The 25,833-nt window shown below is 40.9% G+C and overlaps 1 protein-coding gene across 1 annotated transcript in view; it reads right to left on the reverse strand.

Moving 5' to 3' along the window:
• The window catches only part of SLC24A3 (solute carrier family 24 member 3), a 327,458-nt gene extending 308,289 nt beyond the window's left edge, over positions 1 to 19,169 (reverse strand). The window contains exon 1 of the mRNA XM_066595769.1: positions 18,599 to 19,169. Coding sequence (XP_066451866.1) covers positions 18,599 to 18,791 — 193 coding nt within the window. The 5' untranslated portion in view covers positions 18,792 to 19,169. The remainder of the gene's footprint in view (positions 1 to 18,598) is intronic.
• Between the last annotated feature and the right edge of the window lie 6,664 nt (positions 19,170 to 25,833).

Here is a 25,833-nt window from a genome sequence, read left to right on the forward strand (position 1 = left end):
AGGGTATGCTCATGATACAAACCCTGATGCGAGAGGGCGTAAATGTATGCCCAAAAACGTCAAAGGATTAAGGCACCTTTAAGGCGGCTTCAGCCGAGCACAAGTGCAAAAACACACATGATAGCGTGACTTTTAGCGCAGTGAAGGTCGCGCTATCATCTGCTCATTTTATTGTACTTTCTGAATTCCCGTGGATTTAAAAGGCTGTATGGCCTAATGAGTTCCCAGCGTTTTCGATTCCCCTGTGAAATTGTGCAGTTCATTGTGCAATGTGCAGGAATCGGGTGCGCATTTGAACATTCCACACAGACTCCTATAGCACCTTTAGTACGCAAATGCATACCAAACTAGAGTATGTCGTGTTTTAATTTTGCATGCGTTCACTGCATGCGCAAAAGTGAGAATGAACCTATTGAAAACAATGGGTTCTATTCTTTGCGTACTGCGTGCAGATTTTATGTGCACGAGCACGCCCATGTATAGAAGCGCTTACTTGCTTGTCAACATATTGTTTGTAGAGGGTTCTCCCCACAAATTCATTCCCAAGTAGTTCAAGTAGGAATGACTGGGACTTTACACCACATGAGTTTTGATCAACCTGCGACTATTTTTTAGGTGAGCTGAAATGAAACGAGTAGTGACTAGCGAGCAAATGATCACTCATCACCCTGGTGGTGGCGCTGCCTGTATGGAATAACCGCAGCTTGCATTTGCGATAGTCGTCCTGTATAATCATACCTTGAGTTCCTCATATTCATATTAATCGCTCGTAGACCAGGTTGCCTTTTGTTTTCCATTGCGATTAATATTTATTTTATGGACTTAAACGCTTCCCAGGGCTAAAGCCGACGGCCTGACGCGCATATGACAAATATTTACGGGCTTCGATATCTTCCGCACGTTTATATACAGTAATGTTTCTTTGCCGCATTAAACAAGAAGATAACAGAAATGAAAGTACTAAAAAAGAACATTTCTCATTTGCCTTGTGGGAGTTTTAAAATACTTGGTAATCCGCCGGTGTTATTTAAAGAACAACAAGAAAAGCCTGTACATGTCGGACAGGGGAGAAAAAAAGCACACCACATAATCGTTTATAGCAAGCGGTCGGGTTGTGCGTTCGCCAAAACCACCTGCTCATTAAATCGCCTGCAATGTAAACAGGTGAACATGAAAAGAAAATGGATTTCTTGTATAGAAAAAAAGTTGCAGTTCACAAAATCTAGCAACAAAATAACATTCTTCAGAGCCGTAAAACAGCAGCGTTAGTCTGTGTGAGGTCCGACCGGGAGCCGGAAGGAGCATACTGTCTGATATTGGACGTGCAAACACACAGAGCATTGCAACAGTTTTATCCTATTTTTGCCCACGTTGATTTCAATGAGAGCGGTGCCTGTAGTTACAAGCGCCGGCCGCTACACAGAGGTCAGAGCAGAGACTTCCGCTGCTTCCACTCTGACCTCTGTGTATTTGCGGCGCTGACAGTATGCACCCACTCATCTGATCGGTCGGGGTCCAGAGCGACGGATCCCAGCGATCAACTATTGATGACCTATCCTTTAATATTAAATAAGGGGGTCTCCAAGTATATACGACTGGATGGGAGCGCAACTATCCAGCTGCTCCTCACTGCGGCCTGCTGCGTATTGGCATCCCAAACTACAACTACCATCATTCTTCATCACCCCTTTCACTTGTAGCTGCATGGATTTGAGTCAGAATTTATAGCTACCGTAAATCTAAACTGATCCACATTCCTCCCGCCCGCTACAGCAGCAAGATGAAGAATTTCTGTATGTTTTTTATTGGTAAAAGGTCGGGACTGCAGGCGGCCAGTTCTGCATAGCCATGCTGTTGTGATGGATGCAGTATGTCGTTTAGCATTGTCTTGCTGAAATATGTAAGGCCTTTCTTGAAAGAGATGTTCTCTGGATGGGAATATATATTTTTCTAAATCTTCCATATACTGCTCAGCACTGATAGTGCTTTTCAGGATGTGTAAGCCGTCCATGCCATAGGCACTAATGCAGCCCCATACCAAGCTTTTGAACTATGCGCTGATAATAGGCTGGATGGTTCCTCTCCTCTTGAGTCTACAGGACACGGCGTTCACGGTTTCCTAAAAATATTTTACATTTTGATCCATCTGACCACAAAACAGTTCTCCCTTTTGCGTCAGTCCATTTTAAATTAACTTTGGCCCAAAGAAGATGCCATCATTTCTGGTTTGTGTTCATATATGGCTTCTTCTTTACATGATACAGCTTTAACTTATATTTCCAGATTGCACAGTGAACTGTGTCCCCAGACAATGATTTCTGTAAGTATTCCTGGGTCCATGCAGTGATTTGCATTACAGAATCATGCCTGTTTTCAATGTAGTGACACCTGAGGGTGAGTAGATCTCAAGCATCCAATATTGACCATTGGCCTTGTGCACATGAATTTCTCGAGAGTCTCTGAATCTTTGGATATTATGTACTGCAGGTGGTGGGAAATCCAGAGTCTATGCTATTCTAGATTGAGAGAGCTTTTTCTGAAATTGTTCTTCAATTTGTAGACACAGTTTTTCACAGATTGGTAAAGCTTTGACCATTTTTACTTCTGATAGACTCCGCTCCTTTTATACACAGTCAATTGACTTAGTAAGAAATGAACCGTCCAGTCGTTTTTTAATTAGTACCACTTACTTTTCCATCCTTTTGTAAAACCTGTCCCAACTTTTGTGAGATGTGTTGCTGCCATCAATTTCTAAATAAGTTGATTTTTCATTTATTGTTTATAAAATGGTTATATAAGATTTCCAAATCATTGCATTCTTTTTTTTCTTAACATTTATTTACATTTTACACAGTGTCCCAAACTTCACTGTGTGAGCGCAGCATAATATTATGACAGAGGATACACTGCACATAGTTCTTTAACATCGGATACATTTTCTACTGCCATGGTCATAGTGTTGAATTTGTTAGATTAGTGAGCTGCTGCCTGCCAAATCATCAATTTGGAAGATTGTTCTGGTGTATTCCAGACACTTGGAACCAAAGCCAAGTTGTACTGAAGTTTTTACAGCAGCATTTGATGACCTGACATGAAGAGGGTTTATGTAATTCATAAGTTATATTAAGTTATCTGATGCTTCTTGGAGTAAGACATTTGTGGCAATTCTGACACAGACTCGCCTGCAGCTACTATAGTCTAACTATGGACATGCAAGCAACTTGTTATGCCACTTGTTTATTTCACTGATATTTTCCATCACTTTTAGCATCATATCCATAATATTGTCTGTGCAGGGAAAAGAATGTGAAGGGAAGAGGAGAATCAAACTACTAACGACCACTTGTCTGTATGTATGTGTGTGCGTGCTTCTCATGCTCCACCCCTGGTAACATCATTACTCCACCCCCTGGTGACGCCATTGAAGGTCCTACAACATATATAAAAACACAGAGTCTGACTGACAGAAGAACAACACAGTTAGAGTTCTTGGAAGGGGAGGACAAAAATAACAGACTGAGAATACAACTAAGCCGTTATTATCTCAGAAGACACAATTCAGTAATCCTGGCAGAAAACAACAACCTACCACCACCACCGAGATCCAGTAGGCTAAAGGACCTGTGGTCATGTCACTGCTGTGGGAGGAGCTAAGCTGTGTGTGATGTGTGGGATATAGTAGAGCTCTGTGTGTGCATGTACCATGTAGCAGAGCTGTGTGTGTGATGTGTGGGGTGTAGTAGATCTATGTGTGCGCATGTACCATGTAGCAGAGCTGTGTGTGTGATGTGTGGGGTGTAGTAGAGCTATGTGTGCGCATGTACCATGTAGCAGAGCTCTGTGCCACATTGCACCACCAGAAACATTGGTACTATAATGTCCTAATAATTACTAGTATACTGATAAACAACATGTAAAATGAAAATTGCTTGGTAAGGCCTTTTTCAAACGTGTTTATTATAACTAATCTATAATATGAAGCCGTATTACAGACTTATTACACATAACAGTTCAACCCTATGTCATCAGTATTTCATCACTATTTGTTTAGTATTTGTCTCCGTATATTTCACTTTGTACTCAACAAATACTGATCCATATTTACCCAATAGAAACAATTAGCAATACGGAGGCAAATACACAAATAGGTCATGTTTCATTTAAACAAAAAAAAATGGCTAAGATACACTCGTCTGAAAGTGGCCTAACAAACACTGACATATGGTGCATAAACAGTACTAGAAAAATCCAATGACCCATCAATATCATACAGCACTTAACCAGGTTCCCAAGTCTAAGGCAAGAACTTGTAAGTCATCCTAAAAGTGTCCCTAGAAGTTTCTTCATTTGCTCCTGTGGCAAACAACCCATCAAGCATAATAAATTAATTAGCAATGTTTTCTCTATGGATTAAACATTGCAAAGTCTTGCAGACTAGTTTACTTGAAAATCACTGCTGTATCATTATTGTGCATGTATCGTGTATTCTATTATACTTATTGAGCATGCACAGCATGTACATTTGCAAGCAACAGTCGAACACACCCCAATTTAAATGGCTATTTAGTGAGTTCCAGATGTGTTCTTTTTTTAAAAAATTGCGCAATCTATTGTGCATTCAGTTGCACGCTCATTTGTGCAACCCTCGTAGACTTCTATGGGGACCATTGGTGTGCAAATATGCAGAAAGATAGATTTTCTTGCATATGCGAAAAATGTGCATGCAAAATCAGGAAAAGAGAACAAACCCAATAAAATCGATGAGTTCTATTCTTTGTGTATTGCGCACTAAATTTTATGTGTGAAAAAATGGGCACAAATATGTGTATCCTAGAAGGTAATGAACTGTCAAATTGATATGGGATTGTCTACATCTTGATCTTAAAGACCTTGTTGTAACTGAGCCCCTTTATTGTGGTCAGAACTGCGCCATTGTGGAGGATCTACTTTTGACCTTGAAGTGACTCTCTGGTTCACAGCAAGAGTTTCACTGTGCATGCAAAATATATAATTAACATACCAGGTGCCCTCCTTTTCAGTATTGCTGTGGTGGTATACAACCCTATATCACCCCACAGCGAGACTACAAAATAGGAATATACAATAATGACAGATGCTTCAGATAAGAGGAACTGGGGGCGGGTCTCTGTCACTGTCTGTAGGACTGCGCGGTGGTCTGGAGTTTCTGGACCAGAGTACATTGCTTCACTACAATTAATCTGACTTCTTCAGTCCCATTGGACCCTGTCTGGGCAATCTTCGGATATATTAATCCAGATTATGGTGGCCATGGCAGGGGTCAAAGTGGTTTTACAGACATGGATTGACGCAGCGCCCCCCTTCAAACTCTTCTTTGAGAAGCTCTCCTTTCTTATGCGTATGGACTGGGTTGAGGCCTCTCTCCAAAGGGAGACACAGGTAGAGGGAAAGTTTTATTGATTCCTACCACAAAGAGTAAAAATATCTGACTACATGGTATATTACGAGATGTATGACAGAAACCCCCCCCCATTTGGCGGGGTGTGACTGACACAAGGGAATTGATGGGGGCCCATGTACCTGAGATCATGCATATTTCCAGGACAGACAATCTGTATCTGCTTGGGACTATATGGAGGAGGAGAGATGCAGAAGGCAAACTAAAAACATTTATGGTGTCAATTTAGTTTATGATTGGTTAAATTGTTGAAATATGTTGAAGGATTTCAACCCAGAATGTGTTCCCATGCCCCCCTTCCTCCCTGTCTAATGCAAAAATGTTTAATAAAAACAAGTTGATTAAAGTATACAACCCTTTTAAAGTCCCCCAGAATTAAAATCAGGAATTGAAAGTCAATACAATATTTTTTACTAGCAAGGGCCAAAGATGTATACTGAAGATAACTGTGAGACCTTAATAACAGATTTATTGTAATAAATGTAATCTGATAATTGTACCAGTCAACCAAAAGTTACATCCATGCATGGTTTATCCCATGTGGCCTACAAGGGGCGTAAGATTATGTCCTAAATAGGATGAATATACACATAAGGAACAAATGCAATTAACACAAAAAAAATGTTTATTAAGAACAGAGCAGGGAATAAAGGGAAATTGACCCTAACCTACCAATGCAAGGAAGCCCTATCAATAAGAGGACGGCCCCACATCAGGAACCTAAGGCAACCCTGGCTTTCCCTAAATGGTAACAGGGAACAGTCACGGGTGTGACAAGATGACACACAAAAATATAACCAGTAGTGCAGGGAACCAGATGTAGCAACACTTCAGCTAACAGTTAAAACAACAGGAAGACTTATCTTAACGGAAATGAAGAGCAGCACCAGGTGCCACTGACGGGACCAGATCTTCAATTAAATTGACCAAACAGGGAGTCAGACCAGGACAAAGTGAATAACCAGCACCCTCTGAGAGGAGGGGCCAGAATAAAAATACACTGTCTAATGGCAATTGGCTGGCTGGGCTGTCCCTCCTCCCCGCGAACCAATCTACCCATCCACAGCAGGAGATATGTTCCTCTCAACATCCTGTTCCAAAATGACAGTGAGCAGGCTGGGTCAGACATCACCGCTCACCCTATTCTCACACCGCGACTGGTGACTGTAACACCAAGTCAATAGATGACCAATCTGAGGAGGTTTACGTCTTACTGCACAATTCTTTGTGTTCCTAGAAAAGCCCTTTAAGAAGGATGCAAAGGAGACACCCATGTTTTTGGAATAAACCGATTCAGTAGGAACTAATGACATCACCAAGGAATTAGTTTTGGAATTATCTAATTAAAAATTGCATGTTGTTCAGTTTAGCATTTGATGTATTTGCTTTTTTAAGAGGCTTAACTTCATCCGAATTTCTTTTAACTTTAATGAAGTACCATTTAGCTCTGCTTAATACTTTATGCCGGAGGGTCTCTTTTGGAGAGGCCTAAATTCAGAAAGCCCACAGTGAATTCTAATGTGGAGTCAAACATATCAAATAAAGTTATTTTGATGGTGGTGCTCTGGGCTTTTTTTTAAATGCTTTCCCAGTCAGATAAAATAGTTGCATATCAGTGCTGCTTGTGTGCTTTGTCCTTAGGTGACCAAATCTTGAATAATTTTTCATCATCCTTAGGGTGACTTTAGGGCCAATGAAAATAAATCAAGTCTTTCTTTAAGAGCGTCATCCTTGCTTTTATGCAAATATGAGGAATAATCATGTCACGTTTGCAGTCATTTTATACATGTATTCCGTTGCTTTTCATTTAAACAGATGAGACCAGTTATCTGACAGTGGTTAATAATGGCTTTGTGGCTCACATAAATAGCCATGTTCAGCTACTAATGGAATATATTTATGAACAAGTAGAAATGTGCAGTAATTCAGTGCAAATACCCTCGGGAGATGTCACAAAACTACATTTTCTAACATTGCATTGACCTTTGTGCTGAGAAGGACAAGAATAGGTTAATTTGTTGACTTGGGTATGCATATTATCTGCTATGATTACACTTATCTGTCTATATACTAGGGTAGTAAAGTGCCCTACTTATGCCAGTTGTCTATTATTGACCGCTGCTTTACAGATCAGGTAGGCTTAAACATTTCAGGCAACTCATGAAGGGTTGTATGTTTATTCAAAATGGGACAACGCAGCAAAAAATATATTTGGTTAGTATTATAATGATTTTCTCATGGAAAGGTATTCTGGCCAGAGCAAAAATTACAATGGCTGTACTTTAGCACTGGACTAAAATTTCAGTCACTTCTATGACTAGTCATTAGGAATAGCTTTTAAGCACATTCAATACATTTTGGAAACAAAGAGCAAATAAAGTATGTTAAAGTTACCCTCCTGTCTCAGGATAAAATTCTGTTCCAGGACCAGAGGGTGGAGGAGGTATATTACATGCATTTGATTTTCTCGCCTGTTCCTCCTTTCCAATGGTTCCATTTTCCGTTTTCGAGTTGCCAAGATCACTACTGCCTTTTTCTAACTACAGTATTCACTGCTCTGATATTGGTCAGCACTGGTCACATTAGCACTCAAATGATGAGGACCCAATAGAAAGTATTTGAGCCTGTTAGTGGGCAGGGACAGTGGTCAGACGAGCACTTGAGCTGGCTCATTCTAATGACTGGTGGGGGGCTCAGGAACTGGACTCCCAGCAAGCAAAACTTTTGATATGTCAAAAGTTTTAGAAAGCGGAGTTACCCTATACACACCAGTGAAAACACAGTAGCATTATACATTTCAGATGATAACTTCATGTTTTTATATTTCCAAGTCTTAAATCATTCTTTGGTTCAGAAACAAAGGAAGTCAAAATCTAAGACAGATTAGTGCACAGTTGTCTATGAGTATTTGACACTGCATATATCTTTCAAGGAAGTAATCCTATGAAACATGTATACTTTACATCTCCCTGTAGACATATTTACAGGGAATCCTGTTGACGTAAACAACCTGTGGACAAACTGGTTCAGAGGAGAATGGGAAGAATTGTTCTGACAAGCAGTAAATCAAATTTCAGCCAAATACAATACTGGTGCTCCAACTAATGTGTCTGAATGTACATCTCATTGCACCTTAGCATGGATGGGCTATAACAGCAATCAACCAGTCTGCATGCCATTGCTGCCCAAGAGAAAAAGAAAGGCAAGACTCCAGATTTCTGTTGCACCATGCTGTTGGGAAGGTCAAAATGTGGCCAAGCAGCATGAATTAATGAACCCTTCCTGTCAGCTGTTCAGAGCATTTCAGTACCTCCATCTAATTTGTAGCAACTGGAAGAAGCTTCCTGTCCGCATGGGCCAAAATCCTTTAAAACAATTTCAACACCTACGGAAATATATTCTATGATTTGCTACAGTTTTGAAGATCCAAGGATGTCCAACAAGCTGCTAGGCTTCTAATGAAAAGGCCAATGTACAATATATACATAAGGCTGCATGCGACTGGGTTCGAATTGTGGAATCTCCGATCATCTCCTGCGTGGACGATCCACGGCATTCTGCACCAACTCAAATCAATTGGGCATATGCTTGCGGAGGAAAAATCGCGGCATGCTCCATCTTCGTGCGGGTTATGCACATGGAAGCCGTCCGACCCACGGCCCTTCTGCAATTGACGGAGCAGGAAAATCTTTACTGAGCATGTCTGACGGCTTGCAGCCCACACCATCAACAGTATAGAAGTAGACAAGAAATGACAGGTATGCAGGGTCACCGGCCGGGCACAGGGTCTGATTCCAGTGTGGGATCCCATATCCGGAATCCGACCTGTTCATGTGCAGGCAGCCTAAAGCTGAGAATAAAAGGATCAATCACATATGTCAATGAAAAGATTGGCATGATGGCAGATCACATTAGGATCAGAGGTGTAACATGAAGTGACTGCACCCTAATGCAAAACCTGTACTAGGCTCCTCCACCTACCAAGTCCTATTGCCAGAAAAGTATTATGACTTGTGACTTGTTGAAAGTACCTACTCACATTCAAATAGATGAATCAGCTTTAAATAAGGAGATTTCTTGCCAACTTATTTTAACTGTAGACATAAGTACATTATTTATTGTCAAATATCTAGCACAATTTATGACATCACATCAAACTTCATAGAAGCTGAGTAGATGAAAATTGAAGAACTTAGATGATGTACACAATGTCCAATGTGGTCATCGGTCTTAAAGGGGTTGTCCTCTTTGAAGAGTGTTGTTTTCCTAGAAGGGTCCCATGATAATAACAGTTGATCACTGCTGGGACCTCAGTCATCAACTGTAATTCACCTGGCAGTGCCAACATAGGTGAAATTAATTATATAGATAGCTCTTTGTAGCCACTCTGTACTCTGGTTAATGGAAGAAGATCTATCCTCCAACTATTAAGTCAGAATGTGTTACAGGTAGTTCAAAATGGGTTTCTAAACTGGACAGCCCCTTTAATATGCATGCAGTTCAAACAAGACTTTTGTCTACCACACTGCATTGATAAGTTCAAAGATGAAGCTCCTGGGCCTGATGTAAAATCTGTACCAGCTCCTCCAACCTTCATTGCCAGTTCTGACTATTAGGCCCCAATAAACTACAGGACCCAATTATGAACAGATTAAAGGGAATCTGTTATCAGGTTCTTGAGGCCTGGACCCAGGACAGTATGAACCTTGGACAGATATGTTCATTGTGCTCATGTACGTTTTATTCTGAAACTCGGCTGTGTTTTAGAATAAATATACTTTGAAGTTTGACTCAGAACAGCGCTCCGAGTCACGGGGTGGGCCAAGCTGGCCTTTCAACACCTCGATCATCTAGAGAAGTATTACCCAAACTCCAGTCTTCATGACCACCCCAATTGGTCATGATTTGAAGATATCCTACGTCTTGTGGTGCATATTGTGAAAGCATCCTAATGAATGTAGGCGAATCTTGTGCCAAACATCATTCTGTGGAGGTCATTATGTAGTCAGAGCCCTAATTAGCATGGCTGGAGAAAGGTGCCACATAATTATTTTCCCCAAATGCCGATAGCATGTTTATAAATAGAGCCAGACGTAGCATTTACGGCAAAGTATATGTTTCTGTTTCGCATGTAGAACAAACTATTGCTACGTCAGGAAGTCTGTGCCAAGTGAAAAGCTCTTAAAGCCAAATTCCCGTGAACAAGCTGAGAAGTGTATTTCAATGGATACATCATGAATTTTCACAGTCTCATCTACAGTCTGAAATCTGTTCTTCATCACTGTCCAAAAGAGATCAGAGGGGTTTTTTAAAGCTATGTTATCCCTGAAGTGAGCGAGGAGCTCATGCATAAAAGATTGTGCCAAGATAAGACTGAGCATAGTAAATATTCAAAAAGATCGTCACTATTGGAGCAATCAGTATAAATTAGAAAATTAGGACCATTTTTATTTGCAAGCACGGGCATAATGATCTTTGATGCCTTTATTATTTACATGAGAATTTAAAGAAAAACTCAAAGCAAAGACTGAATTCTCGGCAATGGCCAATTTCGTACCTCACCAAAAGATGGACATATGATTTTGTCACAAGTAAGATATTGAGCAATGTATGGATAAACTTTAACCCAGTCTTCAAGGAGTTATTCAGGCATGGATATGACTTTTTTCATGCTTTGCCACCACTCTAAAGTGCTTAAAAAAATCTTCCTGGCTACCCTTTGGAATTATTGTACCACAGTAGACTTTTATCACCTATCCATATCCCAACTGAGACCCCCACTGATAACGAGAACATGGATCCCATGTCCCCCTCTCCTCCTTAGGCCTCCTGCACACGTCCGGATTTGTATTGCAAAATCCGGAACGGGATTCCACCTCCGGATTTCACCGCAAATCCAGCCCATAGCATGCTATGGAAAAATCCAATTTCCTGGCCACAAGCGGAAATCAATTGCGATTTTCTGCTTGCGGGAAAGAAATCGTAGCATGATGCGATTTGCCGTGGGATACGCACGGCCGGTTAAGTTAGTGACCATTTAATAAATTCCTGAATGTCTCTTGAGGACCCCGAAGGTACGGTTGTGCCAACTCTAGTAAATAAAGAAGCATGCTGTGGTATACCTACAGTAATTACTGTATTGTCTGCTGTGTCAAAAACAACATGTAAAGGTACCCTACACATGACAGCTGTGGGCCAAAGCCGTCTCATGGACCGCCCAACTGTCACTCCTTTACTCAACACAGGTGCAATTGCCGTTCAAGTGAATGGTGGCAGTGTCCGGGGCAGTAAACAAAGATTGAGCAGCTCCTGCTTACACGGGCCGATAGTTGCCTGGTTCTTAGTTCAGCTCAAAATAAAGCAACTCCGACAGGTGAGTAATTTCCCGCTCAGTGTCCTGTCGGTGGCCACATGTACAGGGGACAATTATCACCTAAATTCACTGCTTCTAGTGATAATTAGGGCGATAATCATCCAGTGTAAAGGTACCTTAAGTTGATAGGAATAGTTGGTGTTCATAAGCTAGAACCCCCTGCCATTTGTCCAAATGAAAGGCTTGGAGTTCATAGATGTTGGCATCCCAAATAGTTTATTGAAAAGAAATTTCATAAGCGGGGGGAGGGGGGGGGGAGTGAGAGAGATATCTCTCTCTCTCCCACCCGCTCCCCCCGGCCGCCCGCCCGCATTTGCTGGGACGAGTATTCAGTTACTCGAGAATAGCAATGCTCGCTTGAGTATCTGCCTTAACCAAGCGTGCTCGCTCATCTCTATATACAATCTATTGTTTAGGATGGCCAACAGCAGACTATTGTCTGTCAAAAATGGGATCTTTGAGGCTGGATTTTGCTTTTTATTGTGGTCGACTGAAAATACAAGTGTGCGGTATTTCCTACTTTATGCAAGCCCACTCTGCATATTTTTTTACTTTCTTAACACCCCCTTTCATGGAACAATTTTAGTTCAAATGAGTGAAAGTGAACGACAATTTTGTTCAGCCTAAACCCAGCCGAATGATGCTGAATTGATCACTTTTCATTCATCATGTATTTTATGCAGGACTAACAATAATCATTGGCTCATTCACTAATCATTCAGTTCAAATAGCGATCATTCAGTCGTTCTCACTCTTTTATATAGCGAATGTGAGCGATTGAACAATGTCTTGCTTGAACGAGCCAACGCTGTAATATATCTGACTGCACGAGTAAGGCTCCATTGACACGGGCCAGTTTGGTTGCAAATTCGTAGAAAGTGCACAAAAAAGGGCTTCAGTTAAAAGTTGTGTGTTTTAGCGAAAGTTCTAGTAAAAAGTGTAAAAAAAAATCACACAGTATGAAAAGTGCTCTTTTTGGTGTGGTTTTTATTGTAACCAAACTGCCCCATGAACCAAATGCAGCTGAAACGCGTGAACTCTGACATCATTCGCTCATTCAAACGATAATCGTTTGGTGTAAACGGGCCCTTACTGATCAGCTACTTTACTCTGGCAAGTAACCAATGGGATAATTTGTATAAACAATCTCATGGACAATTGATCAGTCATGTTGTAGCTGACCAAAATCCTGTACAGGGGATGAAAAAAAATATGGAAACACCGTACGAAATGCATGCCTTAAGTTACATGGGTTAATAAATCCCATTTCAATGAGACACGTAGAGACAGATTTTAAGTTGCGTTAATATGACACAGCTGTTACCGGGCAGAAGTGAACATCTGCCCGAGCAACGAGGTTCCATTGGCCAGGGATTTGAGCCACTCAGCAACTCCCCCACAGAGCAGGGCAAGAGGTGAAATAAACACAAATTTGTCAGGAATGCTCTTAACCAAGCAGGAATCAAAAGGACAGCTCAGTGCTACTGATTAAAATTCCATGCATTTCATATGCCGTTTCCTTAGTTTTGTTTACCCCCTGTATGTATTGGCAGCTTTAGGGTCCTTTTAAAATGTGCTCCGACTGACTAGCGTTGTCTACCGCAGTGTTCCCCAACTCCAGTCCTCAGGGACCGCCAACAGGTCATGTTTTCAGGATTTCCTCAGTGCTGCACAGGTGATGTAATTATTGTCGGTGCCTCAGACATTGCCACAGGTGTTCTTACTATAGGATATCCTGTAACCATGACCTGTTGGTGGTCCCTGAGGACTGGAGTTGGGGACCCCTGCTCTATCGGGCCATCACATAGGCCGATTCAGTCTCTATTCATTCATAGAGGGGACATTCATTCCTTCATTCATACAATTCTTTGTCACAGTAGAGTATCATCATTGTCGTTTGGTTGCTCATTTGGTGCACATTCAGACAAGCTGATTATCTGGCAACCGAACGTTTGGCGAACTTTTAATTGGCCAGTCTAAAAGTTTACTCTTTTTTGTTTAAATACATGGTTGGGTGAGAAATGTTGAGTGCGATCCTTCCTCCTGAACGCAGCAGTCATAATCAGCGCTGTCTAGCAGGTTATTACCGTTTGACAATCTTTCAGACATGCTAATTGTCCAGTCTTAAATAATATCATTATGCTACAGAAATACTCAGGAAGAGACATGTTTTAAGCAGTAACTCCGAAAATATACACACATCTTCTCCGACCTGACACGCGTTCGCTAAGAATAGCTTGCAATATTTAGTAAATAGTATGTCAGCATTCCAGATGAACATTCCATCAGTGACAAAGGTGCAGGGGAACGGACAAACACAGTCAGGTGTTCCCTACAGTCTATTCTCTCTTACACATTATTCTATGGATTACATATATATAGAATCTACAAAGAATTGATGGTCGGCTGCTCTCACATCAGCCGTAGCGGTTGTGTTTCCCTGCTCTATTCGGGCAGCAGGAAAGAGGAATCCCCCGCCTGAACAGATCCGTCCTACGATGGAATCCAACAGCGCCGATGGATCCCACTGACTATAATGAGATCCATTCAGTTTCTGCTCAGCTGCCTGGCATTTCACTGGAAGAAAAAGTGCCGCGTGCAGCGCTACTTCTTCCAGTATTTTGTGCCAGATCTGCGACGGAGTTTCCAGTGCAGATGGGAACCCGGCCTAACTCTGCAAATATTTGTAACGCTTTGCTACAAGCTTGCTTTGCATTGTAGCAGACAGTATTGCATTAGGCTAGATTCATACATGTAGTTTGGAGCAGATTTTACGACAAACACAGAAGTGGATATAAAATATAGGAAAAATAGAAGTCTTTGGCCGGCTGCACACGACCAGATTTGGGTTGCGGAATCCGCAATAATCGCTCGCATGGATGATCCGTGGGATTCCACATCCATTAGCAAAAATAGAACATTCGCAGAGACAAGTACGCACGGAGGCCAACTGCGGTCAGGGCTGGATCTCGCTGCGGGCTGCTGCATACGGTATTCGACCTGTTCGTGTGCAGCTAGCCTTTTACTGTATAAATTTCCATGGGTTTGTTCACATAAGCGTAAATTTCCTGCGAATTTTAGTCATTCGCACAGAAGTAAACTTAGCATGCTCTACTTTTGGGTGCAAAGGTTTCCATAGAAGTCTATCGGGTGTGCAAATACGCAAAGAGATGTGCAATAGACTGCGCAATTCCGTAAGATAAAGAAGACATCTGTGACTGACAAGATTACACATCTAAATCAGAGTGTAGTTGTGTCCTTGTGCAAAAAACAAGCCCTGCAAGTGCAAATAGTATAGTAAAATATGCCAATACGCACACAAAAAAATCCTTGTTCATAACACAAGTATATGTTGCGCTGACGCTGCTCATTTAGAATGAAAGAACTCGGACAGCCCCTTTAAGAATTTCATTCAACTTTTTCTGTAGTTTATATCTGTGTGAGGAAATGCAGTATTACATGCTGGATGGGCCAGGCCTGCCAGAGCGACCAATAGATTCTGATCCCCCTCTATGACGCACATATGCCATAATTATGGCACACACAAAATATGGAAATGTGAATAAACCCATTGAAATCAGTGGGTTGTATTCTCTGTTTATTGAAACCAGCCTAAGAACAAAAAATAAAAGAGACCAAAACAAAACCCACTCCACGACTATAACATCAAGGTCAATTGTTCCGGTTTTGCTGAGTACAACGTATATGGTCACACTTATCCTTTGGGAACAATTACATTCGCCCAGAAGATATTGTATACAGCAATATATAAATGTGGGCAAAAGAACTAGATCTGCTGAGAAGATAATAAGAGGAAAAATAGGTCACTCACTCCATTACTATTCTCAGTGCTACATGTCACTGACAGCCGTCTCTGCAGCCACAATTACCACTGTGGACCATTTTGCACTTTATAATAACAGACTATGGTCAGAGAAACATGTTATTCAGTTGCAGCTTTATGGGATTCCGCTCTGATGTTGGGTGTAATCCTTTGTGAGTTGGTTTTGATATAAATGCAATTTTACACCAAACCCAATTACTGCTTTATATATAGGCCAACAATAGGCAACCTGTGGTTTATTCAGCTGTCCAACCAACACTTGTATGATTCACGTCGCAGGCGCTGGGAACAGCAGATGTAACAGCTGGAAGGCCGGAGGTAACCTGGACTTCCTTGGGGTCATTTATGTTTGCAGCCCCTCCTTATTTCAGATGTATTACTGTATGCATTTGTTCTGCGGCTCATTGACACCTCCTTCCATTCCATCATGTGTTAGCCTGGGGATGACAAAGGTTTTACTAGTAATCTAAACACTTGTACTATGTAGTTCTCAGACCACCAGTAGACAGCTGCTCTCAGCAAATACAGGATCACTCTTCTTGGTGCAACTCCGTTCACCTGTTCTCAACACTCTTTTCCAGTCCCTCAACATCTCTCAGTGTTTATCCTCAGTTTCCCTCAGCCCTTCATGTCAGCTTGAGTCTCATCACCAGCAAAGAGGGTATTTTTTACAGAGTCCCCACAGGACATAGATTCATATGCCTGCCTGCAGATACTGTATGGAAGAGATGTTAACTTTGCCAGTTGTAACAGAGCTGAGTTTGTCAGAGGCAGCAGTGCACATTTTGTCAGATGTAGTTGAGCTCAGTTTGTCATTAGCACTACTCACTGTCATAGCCATCACTGTGATACGCAGTGAACAGAACCCATTGATTTCAATGGGTTCGTTCACACGCACGTATTTTTCCTGAGCAATTCGGTTGTGCGAAAAAACCCACAGCATGCTCTTTCTTCCCTGCGCAACAAAGTCCCTATAGAAGTCAATGGGGATGCGCAAATAGACGCAAAATACACTAAGAGATTGAACAGGAAAAAGAACATATCCAGAACTCAATAGACTAATTATGGGGAACATCAGTGCATATTTTTTGCTGCTCACAATTGCGCATGACTTGCGTGCGCAAAAAGTACAGTAAAATACGCCGACAGGTGCACAAAAAAACATTGTTCATTCTGCAAAGATACACATACACTCACGTGAATTCGGACTTATTTTAGAGAGTTATCATGATGCCCAAAGAGTGCAGTGACAGAAGTTACAAATAAGGCAAAGTTCACACTAGCATTTTTTGTTTCCATCTAGCTGTTACGTTGTGGGAGCGGCTTAACACAAATGGGAATCAAAAACAGAAGCAAACGGAAAGCTTTTCCATTTGCTTCTGAAGTTTTCTATTGACAATAATGTTGAAAAAATGGAAACTTTGTAATCCGCTTTGGTTCCTTTTTTTGAACTGGAATTGTGCTTTTGTTTCAGAGTGAAAAACCCAAATGGAGATGGAAAATACAGAAATAGATTGGAACTGAAGTTTCAATACATTTCTATGGGCTGAAAAACTGAAACGTTTTCTTTCTGTGTTTGCTGTTCCTATGATGGAAGAGCTAAACGGAAAGTAAAATGCTAGTGTGAAGAGGCCCTACAGCTCTGTTCCACTTCTACATTGTTACATTCTCACACACTACTAATGTTGGAAAAGTTATTCTGGGTTTTGAAATATATAGATGAACTATTATGTAACAATTTTTCAAAGCAGCAACCACTAACAATTATGTCTGTGTTATCAAAACAACATAATACAATCACTTCAGCTCCTTTGAACCCTCAGAAATATGTATCAGACATTGCTTATTCTGATTCATCATTTATCCTAATCGTATAACTGTGATATGGAACTGACGTATCAGAAATCCTAATTTACTGTTAGTCAAGTTCAATACACGGTCGTGGATCCTCAGGAGATTCTCCAGTGTGAATGAATTCATTTGCATCATGATGATTTATATGTGCTTTGTGGATACAATCATGCACGACCAATAAAGTACTTTATATCAATGACTCATTTTAATTAAAAAAAAATTACAAATCCAGGTCTAGCTTTTTTACTTTTTTCCTACAAAAAAGTCCATTTATATATATTTTAAAAAAATTATACTTTATAACACCGCCACCTCTTTTGGGTGGGAAAAAAATGAACATCTAAAATGATTCAAATAATGACACAGTTGCTTAACAAATGCAATATTTCAGCTGTGATCAAGAATGCAGTAATTGAACTGTGCAAGTTAAACAAGTTGTATTGTTTAAATGTCTACAGTCATGAGTCACTCAAGAAATGGAAAACCCAAAGAAATTCACCTTCTCAGGTAGTCTGCTATGTAATTATCCAATCATCCAGTGAGCTGCTGCATGAGAAGCTGCAGTCACGATATGGTTAATCACCCAACCAGAGAGTCCTTACCACATACAGTAACTTAGACACTTGTGGTTTGTTCTGCTAGAAACTAACTTGCAGAGCTTCCTTGCTATGACAATTGGCCAGTGCACTAATACATATTATATATATATATATATATATAAAATAGTAGATAATTACAGATCTATGCAGAGCAAACCAACACCAGTCCATCATTTACTAGCTCACCACCTCTCCATATGTTGGCAAGATACAGATTTTTTGAGGGCAGCTGATGCAGAATTTGGGTACCATGCTGCTTCATCACACACCAGTCTATAGCCAATGCATGGTACTATGCAATGCCCTCTGCCACTTTATTCTTCCATGTATAGCCCCATGTAACTGAGCAGTACAAAAATGCAAACACCTTTGACTCTCTACAAGCAAATACCTGCTTCATGCCCCATCATCCATGACTATTCAATGCCAGCCCAGACAGCAGATTTGCACCCAGGTCTCCAAGTTAACAGTAGTACAAAACCAGAACTCACCCAGTACTCCAGCCCAGTGGGAGACAGCAGAAGCCAGCAGCAGGAGGCAGCCCATGAAGCACATCTGCCCCAGCAGCAGCTCTTTCCTTTTCCTGCGGGTCCTGCTCTTCCTTTGCCTGGTCTCCAGCATCCCTGGCAGGGCACAGACCTGGCACTGCTCTCCCTGTGTCAGTGCAAACATGTCCACATCCATCCAAATGCACTCAATAGATAAAATACAAGAGATCCCCCTGTGTTAAGGTGCAGAGAGTGCAGAGACTGTACAATGCAGTCAGTATGAAGACTTCTTCCAACTCCAGCTCCTTGTGCTGTGGCTCCTAATCCATGTTACATGCGTCTGGGCAGATCACACACAGGAGGCAGCATGATGCAGGCAGAGGAAGGACACTAAGCTGTGTGCTGCTGCCTGGGCACAGAGCTGCTGCTGAGCACTGGATGCATTCACACTGATCCCCTGGGAGGGCTGCAAACACAGACTCACATGCAGCTCTTCCAAACAAAAGCAACTACAAGACCAGAGCTCACTGCTCAAACTTTACAATCATCAGCACAAAAGCTTCCAATTCCTCAGGCTGCTCCGCTCTCCGCCTTGCTTTCTCATCTCCACCCCCTCCAAGTTTCATTTTTTTTTCTTACAGAGTTCATAGGCTAAAGTCAGATTCTCATTGACTTCTCTTGGTACTGTAGGATGCCTGTAAAATGCAATGACCATAGTTATCAAAGAGAAGACATGATAATCCTATATTATTTCCAGCAGGGTATGATGCTATATGTAGCATACTTGAGTTACTTCTAATGACATTGAGGCTACAGTATGCCCACGGGTTGGACTCGCCATAGGCAAGCATGGAATATGCAAAGAATCTGCTGCACAAATCTGCGGCTCTGTATGTGTATTAACCCTTTCCAATCCACTGTCTGACATCTGAAGACATTCTGATTGAAGGCTGTACAACTCCCATGTCAGAAGACGTCCGGCAGGGTATTCTTACTGTATATTACTGGCCACTCTGTTGTTGCGGGCCTCTCCAGCATGCCCCATCACGCAGTACTGGCTCTAGCCAGCAGACGGCGCCATTGTATAATGGCAGAAAGAGAAAGCCCCTAGGAAAAGCTGAATCCAAAATTGGATTGCAAAGGGTTAAGACTGGTTTCACACACGTGTATTTGTACATGTAGTACGAAGAGAATGGAACCCATTGATTTCAATGGGTTCGTTCAATTTTCAAAAAAAAATTGAACATGTTCTATATTCCTGCGTATTTGCGCACCAAAGATCCTCATAGAAGTCAATGGGGGTTGTGCAAATGCGCACGTAAGGAGACGCATGAAGCATTATGTAATTGCACTGGAGAAAGAACGCATCTAGAACTAAATAGCCATTTCAATTGGTGAGTTTGTTTGCCGTGCGCAAATGAACATGCCTTGCAGAGGCAAAGAGTACTGTAAGATACGCCGATGCGCGTGCAAAAAAAAATTATTCATTCTGCAAAACGCAGCACTCAGATGCATGCAAATGCGCTTACACTCATGTGAAGCTGGATTAAGGATGCTTCACATGAGCGTATGCACAAATGCGCATGCTTCAGTGCAATGTATTTGTGCTATGGATGAGGTAGCTTTGCGTGTATGTTGGAGAATTTTACTGTACTTTTTGTGCACACTTGGCATGGTCATTTGCGCATGACAGATGGACATGCCCCAATTTAAATAGCTATTTAGCCTGAGGTCCAGTTGGGTTATTTTTTAAAGTGAATCACGCAACGTATTCCACGTCTGCACGTACATTGCGCGTGCATTTGCGCACCTCCGCTAGACTTCTATGGGGTCCTTTGGTGTGCAAATGTGCACAAAAGCAGGGCATGCTGCATTGTTTTTTCTTGCACACGCATATTACATCACTTAGTATTTGGTTCTGCTCACAATCTATATACACCTACATGTATGTTTTTGCAGTGTGGGAGGAAACGTGAGTACCCAGAGGAAACCCATGCAAACATGTGGAGAACATACAAACTTCATGCAGATGTTGTCCTTGGTGGGATTTGAACCTCGGACCCCAACTCTGTAAGCCACCATGCTGCCCACATATTATAAGCTGTATTTAGGCCGCCTGCAGACGGCCGGGTCAAATCCTCTGCGAGAATTCTGTAAATGGCGATAATGATTTTTACTCGCGACCAATTTTTCTCCGCAACAGCGATTAGTTTTATTGAGTGTTGCTAATTTTTTTTTGCATTTAGACTAGACAATAATTGTTACAAAGGCTCAGAAATGAACGAATCATGGCAATTGTTGTTACATGTAAACAGGCCTGTACACTAAATTATCTATTGTGAAATGAGTCATAATTACTTGGCTACAGTCAGAAGTTGTTAGGCAAAATAATTCAGACATGTTTAAACATTTTCATGTATAATTGTAAAATGTTTGATACATTCATCTAGTTTTGTATTCAAACGATAATGGCACATGTTTTAGCATTGATTATATTAAATAGTGAAACATTCAATTTTGGCCACCTTTGAAATGGTCACTGGACTTTGAGACAGCTTGTGTTAATATAATATAAGAATATAATAGCCAATGTGATAACTAGCAAAAGTGCAAATCACTTTACCTAAAATAATCTTCTTGTGTTGAAAAATCCCTCTAAAGTGTTGTCCACTAGAGGTCTCCCCTTCTAATTCCTGTCCATTCACTCCCTGATGCTATGTGAAATCTGTCACAATTACTATTGGGGGCTCTGACAGGGTTACTATAACTACTGGGACCACTAACAGGGGCAATATTATTACTAGAGCTGTTATTGGGGTCACTATTATTACTAGGACCACTAACAGGGTCACTATTACTGTTGGGGCCATTAAGGGGATCATTCTATCACTTTAGAGAGGTTTCAATGGTTTAGGTATGTATTGGCTAGCTTGTGTATTGGGCCTCTCAATGCCTATAAAATGAGTGTTTTTCTTTTTTTGCAGGGGGTGGGAGGAGGCTCCATGTCACACTTCGCCTCAGGCAGCAGAAAGGCTTGGGGCCCCCATGCTGCAATGCATCTACAGCTGGTTGGTGATCCAAAAAGGAGTATTTCTCATGTATTAAAAACTGTAAAAATTGTATGTATTGTACAAAATGGATTTCATTCATCGATAGATAGATAGATAGATAGATAGATAGATAGATAAATAGATAGATATAGATGTGAGGATAGATAGATAGATAAATAGATATGAGATAGATAGATATAGATAGATAAATAAATAGATATGAGATAGATAGATAGATAGATAAGAGATAGATAGATATTAGATAGATATGTGATAGATAGATAGATAGATAGATAGATAGATAGATAGATAGATAGATAGATAGATAGATAAATAGATAGATATAGATGTGAGGATAGATAGATAGATAGATAGATAGATAGATAGATAGATAGATAGATAGATAGATAGATAAGAGATAGATAGATAGATAGATAGATAGATAGATAGATAGATAGATAGATAGATAGATAAATAGATATGAGATAGATAGATATAGATAGATAAATAAATAGATATGAGATAGATAGATAGATAGATAGATAGATAGATAGATAGATAGATAGATAGATAAGAGATAGATAGATATTAGATAGATAGATAAAGATTGATTTGAGATAGATAGATAGATATAGCTAGATAAATAAATAGATAGATTGCTAGATAGATAAATACATATAAATAGATAAATAGATAGATAAAGATTGATTTTAGATAGATAGATAGACAGATAGATGAAAAACAAGTGCAATTGATTCACTAGACCACCAGACCGTAAAGTATAACAGGGAAATTGGTGCATTCTTGACTTTGATGCACCCAATGTATCCTAATGGCAGATGACTTGCAAATCAGTTTGTGAATCAACAGATCTCAGATCAGGCGAATACATTTGCTAAATTTGTAGATAGAGCTTTACCCAGAGGCAAAACAATTGCATTGTCAAGACATATGTTCCAATAGCAGAGATCTTCAAATCCCAGCACAAAGCTTCCGTATGGGTGTAACTGAACAAGTAGCTTTGCACCTGCATATGCAAGTGGCAGATGTATTTATGCAGGAAACAAGTACAGTACAGGACCAGTGTCCTCAATTTAATCTCCTAAATTACAGGCTACACGTATAAAGAAGCCATTGTATCATAGTCAACTGTGAGGCTTTTCTCCATTATGTATCCCAGGGGAGTTACGGAAAATTTTACAATAAAAGCTAATAAAGTGTTTTAATGTGTGAAGCTTTCCAGGAACAAGTGGAATTGTTGTGGATTTACTATACAATCTCAAAGAATACCGCAAAGTGAAAGGTTTTTAGAAAAATTGAAAGCATTTCAGCTACTTTCTCATATGCACTAAAGAATATGACGTGTATACGAATATTATAGAACTATGTAAGAAGATCTGTCTGCCAACAGAACAAGTGTCTGTCCTTTTAATAACCTCATACAATGTAGTAAAGGGGTTCTGCTATGAGGGCAAATGGACAATACATGGGGGGCAGCTAAAAAAAACTGCAATAGGCAACATGTATTGCTACATTTCCCATGTAGAGACTGTTGCAGGGCAAGTGTGTGGTCATCCTTAACTTTGAAACACTATTCAGGGTGTAGTCAAAAAGATGGAGCTATATCTCACTACTGGTGCCCTGTATTGAAATAATGGTGTACTTTAATAGGAAGGCATGGATGCACTACATGATGGTATGCCGCACGGGTCACCGGGGGCCCCGGAACATGGTTTTTAATCTTGTGTTGCGGCCTTTGTAAGTGAGACAGAAAGTAAAACCGCAAATTTGAAGAGTAGCATGTGAGAAGCAGAAATCCACCTACCGTCTATTTCTAAGCGCTGTTGGACCGCTGCTATGTCTGAAGTAAGGAAAGCATACTCAAAGTGGCCGCCTTCTGCCATGATACTTGCATGGAGCCATCATTGCACCTGTATTCATTCCAGAGACTCTCAACATGGATTGATACCTGAACCTCCTGCTAACGACTGTGGATGACTTCCTGGATGATCTGTCCCCATTGTAGCAGGAGGAGGCCACTTTCAGTATGCTTTCCATACTTCAGTCATAGCAGCGAGCGGTCTCACGGGACTTAGAGAGATTCTACTCTTCAACTTTGTAATTGGGTTTTACTCTCTTTCTCTTACAGGGACCACAAAACAAAATTGTAATCCATGTTCCGGGGCCCCCAGGGGCCCGTGTGTCATACCATCAGGTAGTGCTTCCATGCCTTCCTATTCAAGCACACTATTGTTATTTCAGTACAGGACACTAGTAGTGAGATATAGGGCTAGGTCCGTCTAGGTGACTACACCCTGTATAATGACACCATACAGTCATTCCTCAACATACAGTATTAGTTGGTGAACATATGATGCTGAAAAGATGGAATTTACTCATTTTTAACATGCATACCGGGATTTATTCCCCTTCCACGTACTTTGGAAAGGTGACATAAAGAGTTAACAAAAACTGAAGAGTAAAGAAACAGTATATAACAAACAACAACTACGCAACACTGTAACAAGATAAAAGCAGCCGAAATATTTGCATATTCCTAAAGGCCCTTCTATGAAGTCTGCAGTTTGTCGCAAGGCTCTTTCTCATCAACGTGGCTGATCAGGCATTCTCAAGGAGGATCAGAGGGGTCTGGCAGCGGCTCATTTCCATCTGTACATGGATATTTATAAGAGAAATAGCAATTGGTTGAACAAGTGTCTGGCGACAGCTATCTCATGTGTATGGTTAGCATATATAGAAGGATTTACTGAAATGACTCCATACTGCCACCTGGCAGTTTAAATTGGTATTGCAGCATTTTTTTTTCTTTTTTTTTTTTTTAAAGGGAACCTCTCAGCAGAATTTACTATTGTAAGCCAAGACCATCGCTGCACTAATGAAAGTCCTCTGTTTTGCACAGTACTTTTGTGTGTGTCTTGATAAATGCACACCTTATTAATCGTAGTTTGAAATATTCCTGCACCAAATGTAAATCATGCAGAAGGGGTCCAGACTGGCTCTGCTTGCAGCTTGTTTGGCACCAAAGTATGCCCCTTTTGTCTCCTATGATGTGGATAACACATTAGGTGTTATCCACGTAGCACTAGCAGATCTCACGAATGGACGTAAGGTAGTTAATTGGCACATGCACACATGGGCAATGCAATTCTGCCCAAAAAAGTGACAGATCATCTGTGCATGTGAGAGTTGAATACCTCACAGTGCATTTGCAAGATTTGCTAGTGCTACATGGATGATGCCTAATGTGGCATCCACGTCACAGGGGTCGGTGCAGCCCACCCACTGGACCACTCTGCATCATTTACCTATGGCACAGGAATATTTCAAACGGCAATTAATATAGTGTGCATTCATCAGAACACACACAAAATGTACTGCGCAAAACAGAGGGCTTTCATTAGTGCAGCGGCGGTCTTGAATAGTAAGTTCTGCTGACAGGTTCCCTTTAAACCGCCATCTGTGATCCTTTAGGCTCTGCACACACTATAGTGAAGGCTTGTAATACAAAGAATACCGGATCCTAATAGATCTTATTGACTTTAAGAAGGGGAATAGAAGTAAATATTGAAAAGGATGATGATGAACGAATTAGATTGTACATTTGTAATAATTGCATAAACACACTGATAAAAGTCATGTTGATGTAATTACTGCATTTTAGAATATATTCTGTGCTTCCTTTGTAATAAGGATTCCAAATAAGAGAAATATAATTGAAACCCATTGAACTGAAAACCAATTTACACTGGCAAAAAGCAATGCACGGTGCCTATAGTATCTCGAATGCAGATTTGAATGTACTCTATTTTATAACAACCAGGTAGATGGAATTAAAGGGAATCTGTCAGCTGCTGTGCGCCCCATAAACTAAGGTTAAGTGTCATAGGAGTGGAACACTGAATCCAGGGATGTAATTATTACAGAGGATAGAAACAGTCTACACACCCCTGTTATAATGCCAGCTTTTGTCATGTTCAAAGATCTGACAAAGATGAATAATATCACATCGATTTCCACCTTCAGGCCTCAGTCACACGGGCGCATTGGCACCCGTACACCGGCGCCGACTGCAGGAAGGAGACGGGCGTACCTGCAGACGGACGTCTCTCTGCAGCGCCGGAGGGAAGAACACATGACCGGCAATGAAGCTGGTCACATGTTCTTTCC

The sequence above is a fragment of the Eleutherodactylus coqui genome, chromosome 3 (assembly GCF_035609145.1).
Source record: "Eleutherodactylus coqui strain aEleCoq1 chromosome 3, aEleCoq1.hap1, whole genome shotgun sequence".
NCBI lineage: Eukaryota > Metazoa > Chordata > Amphibia > Anura > Eleutherodactylidae > Eleutherodactylus > Eleutherodactylus coqui.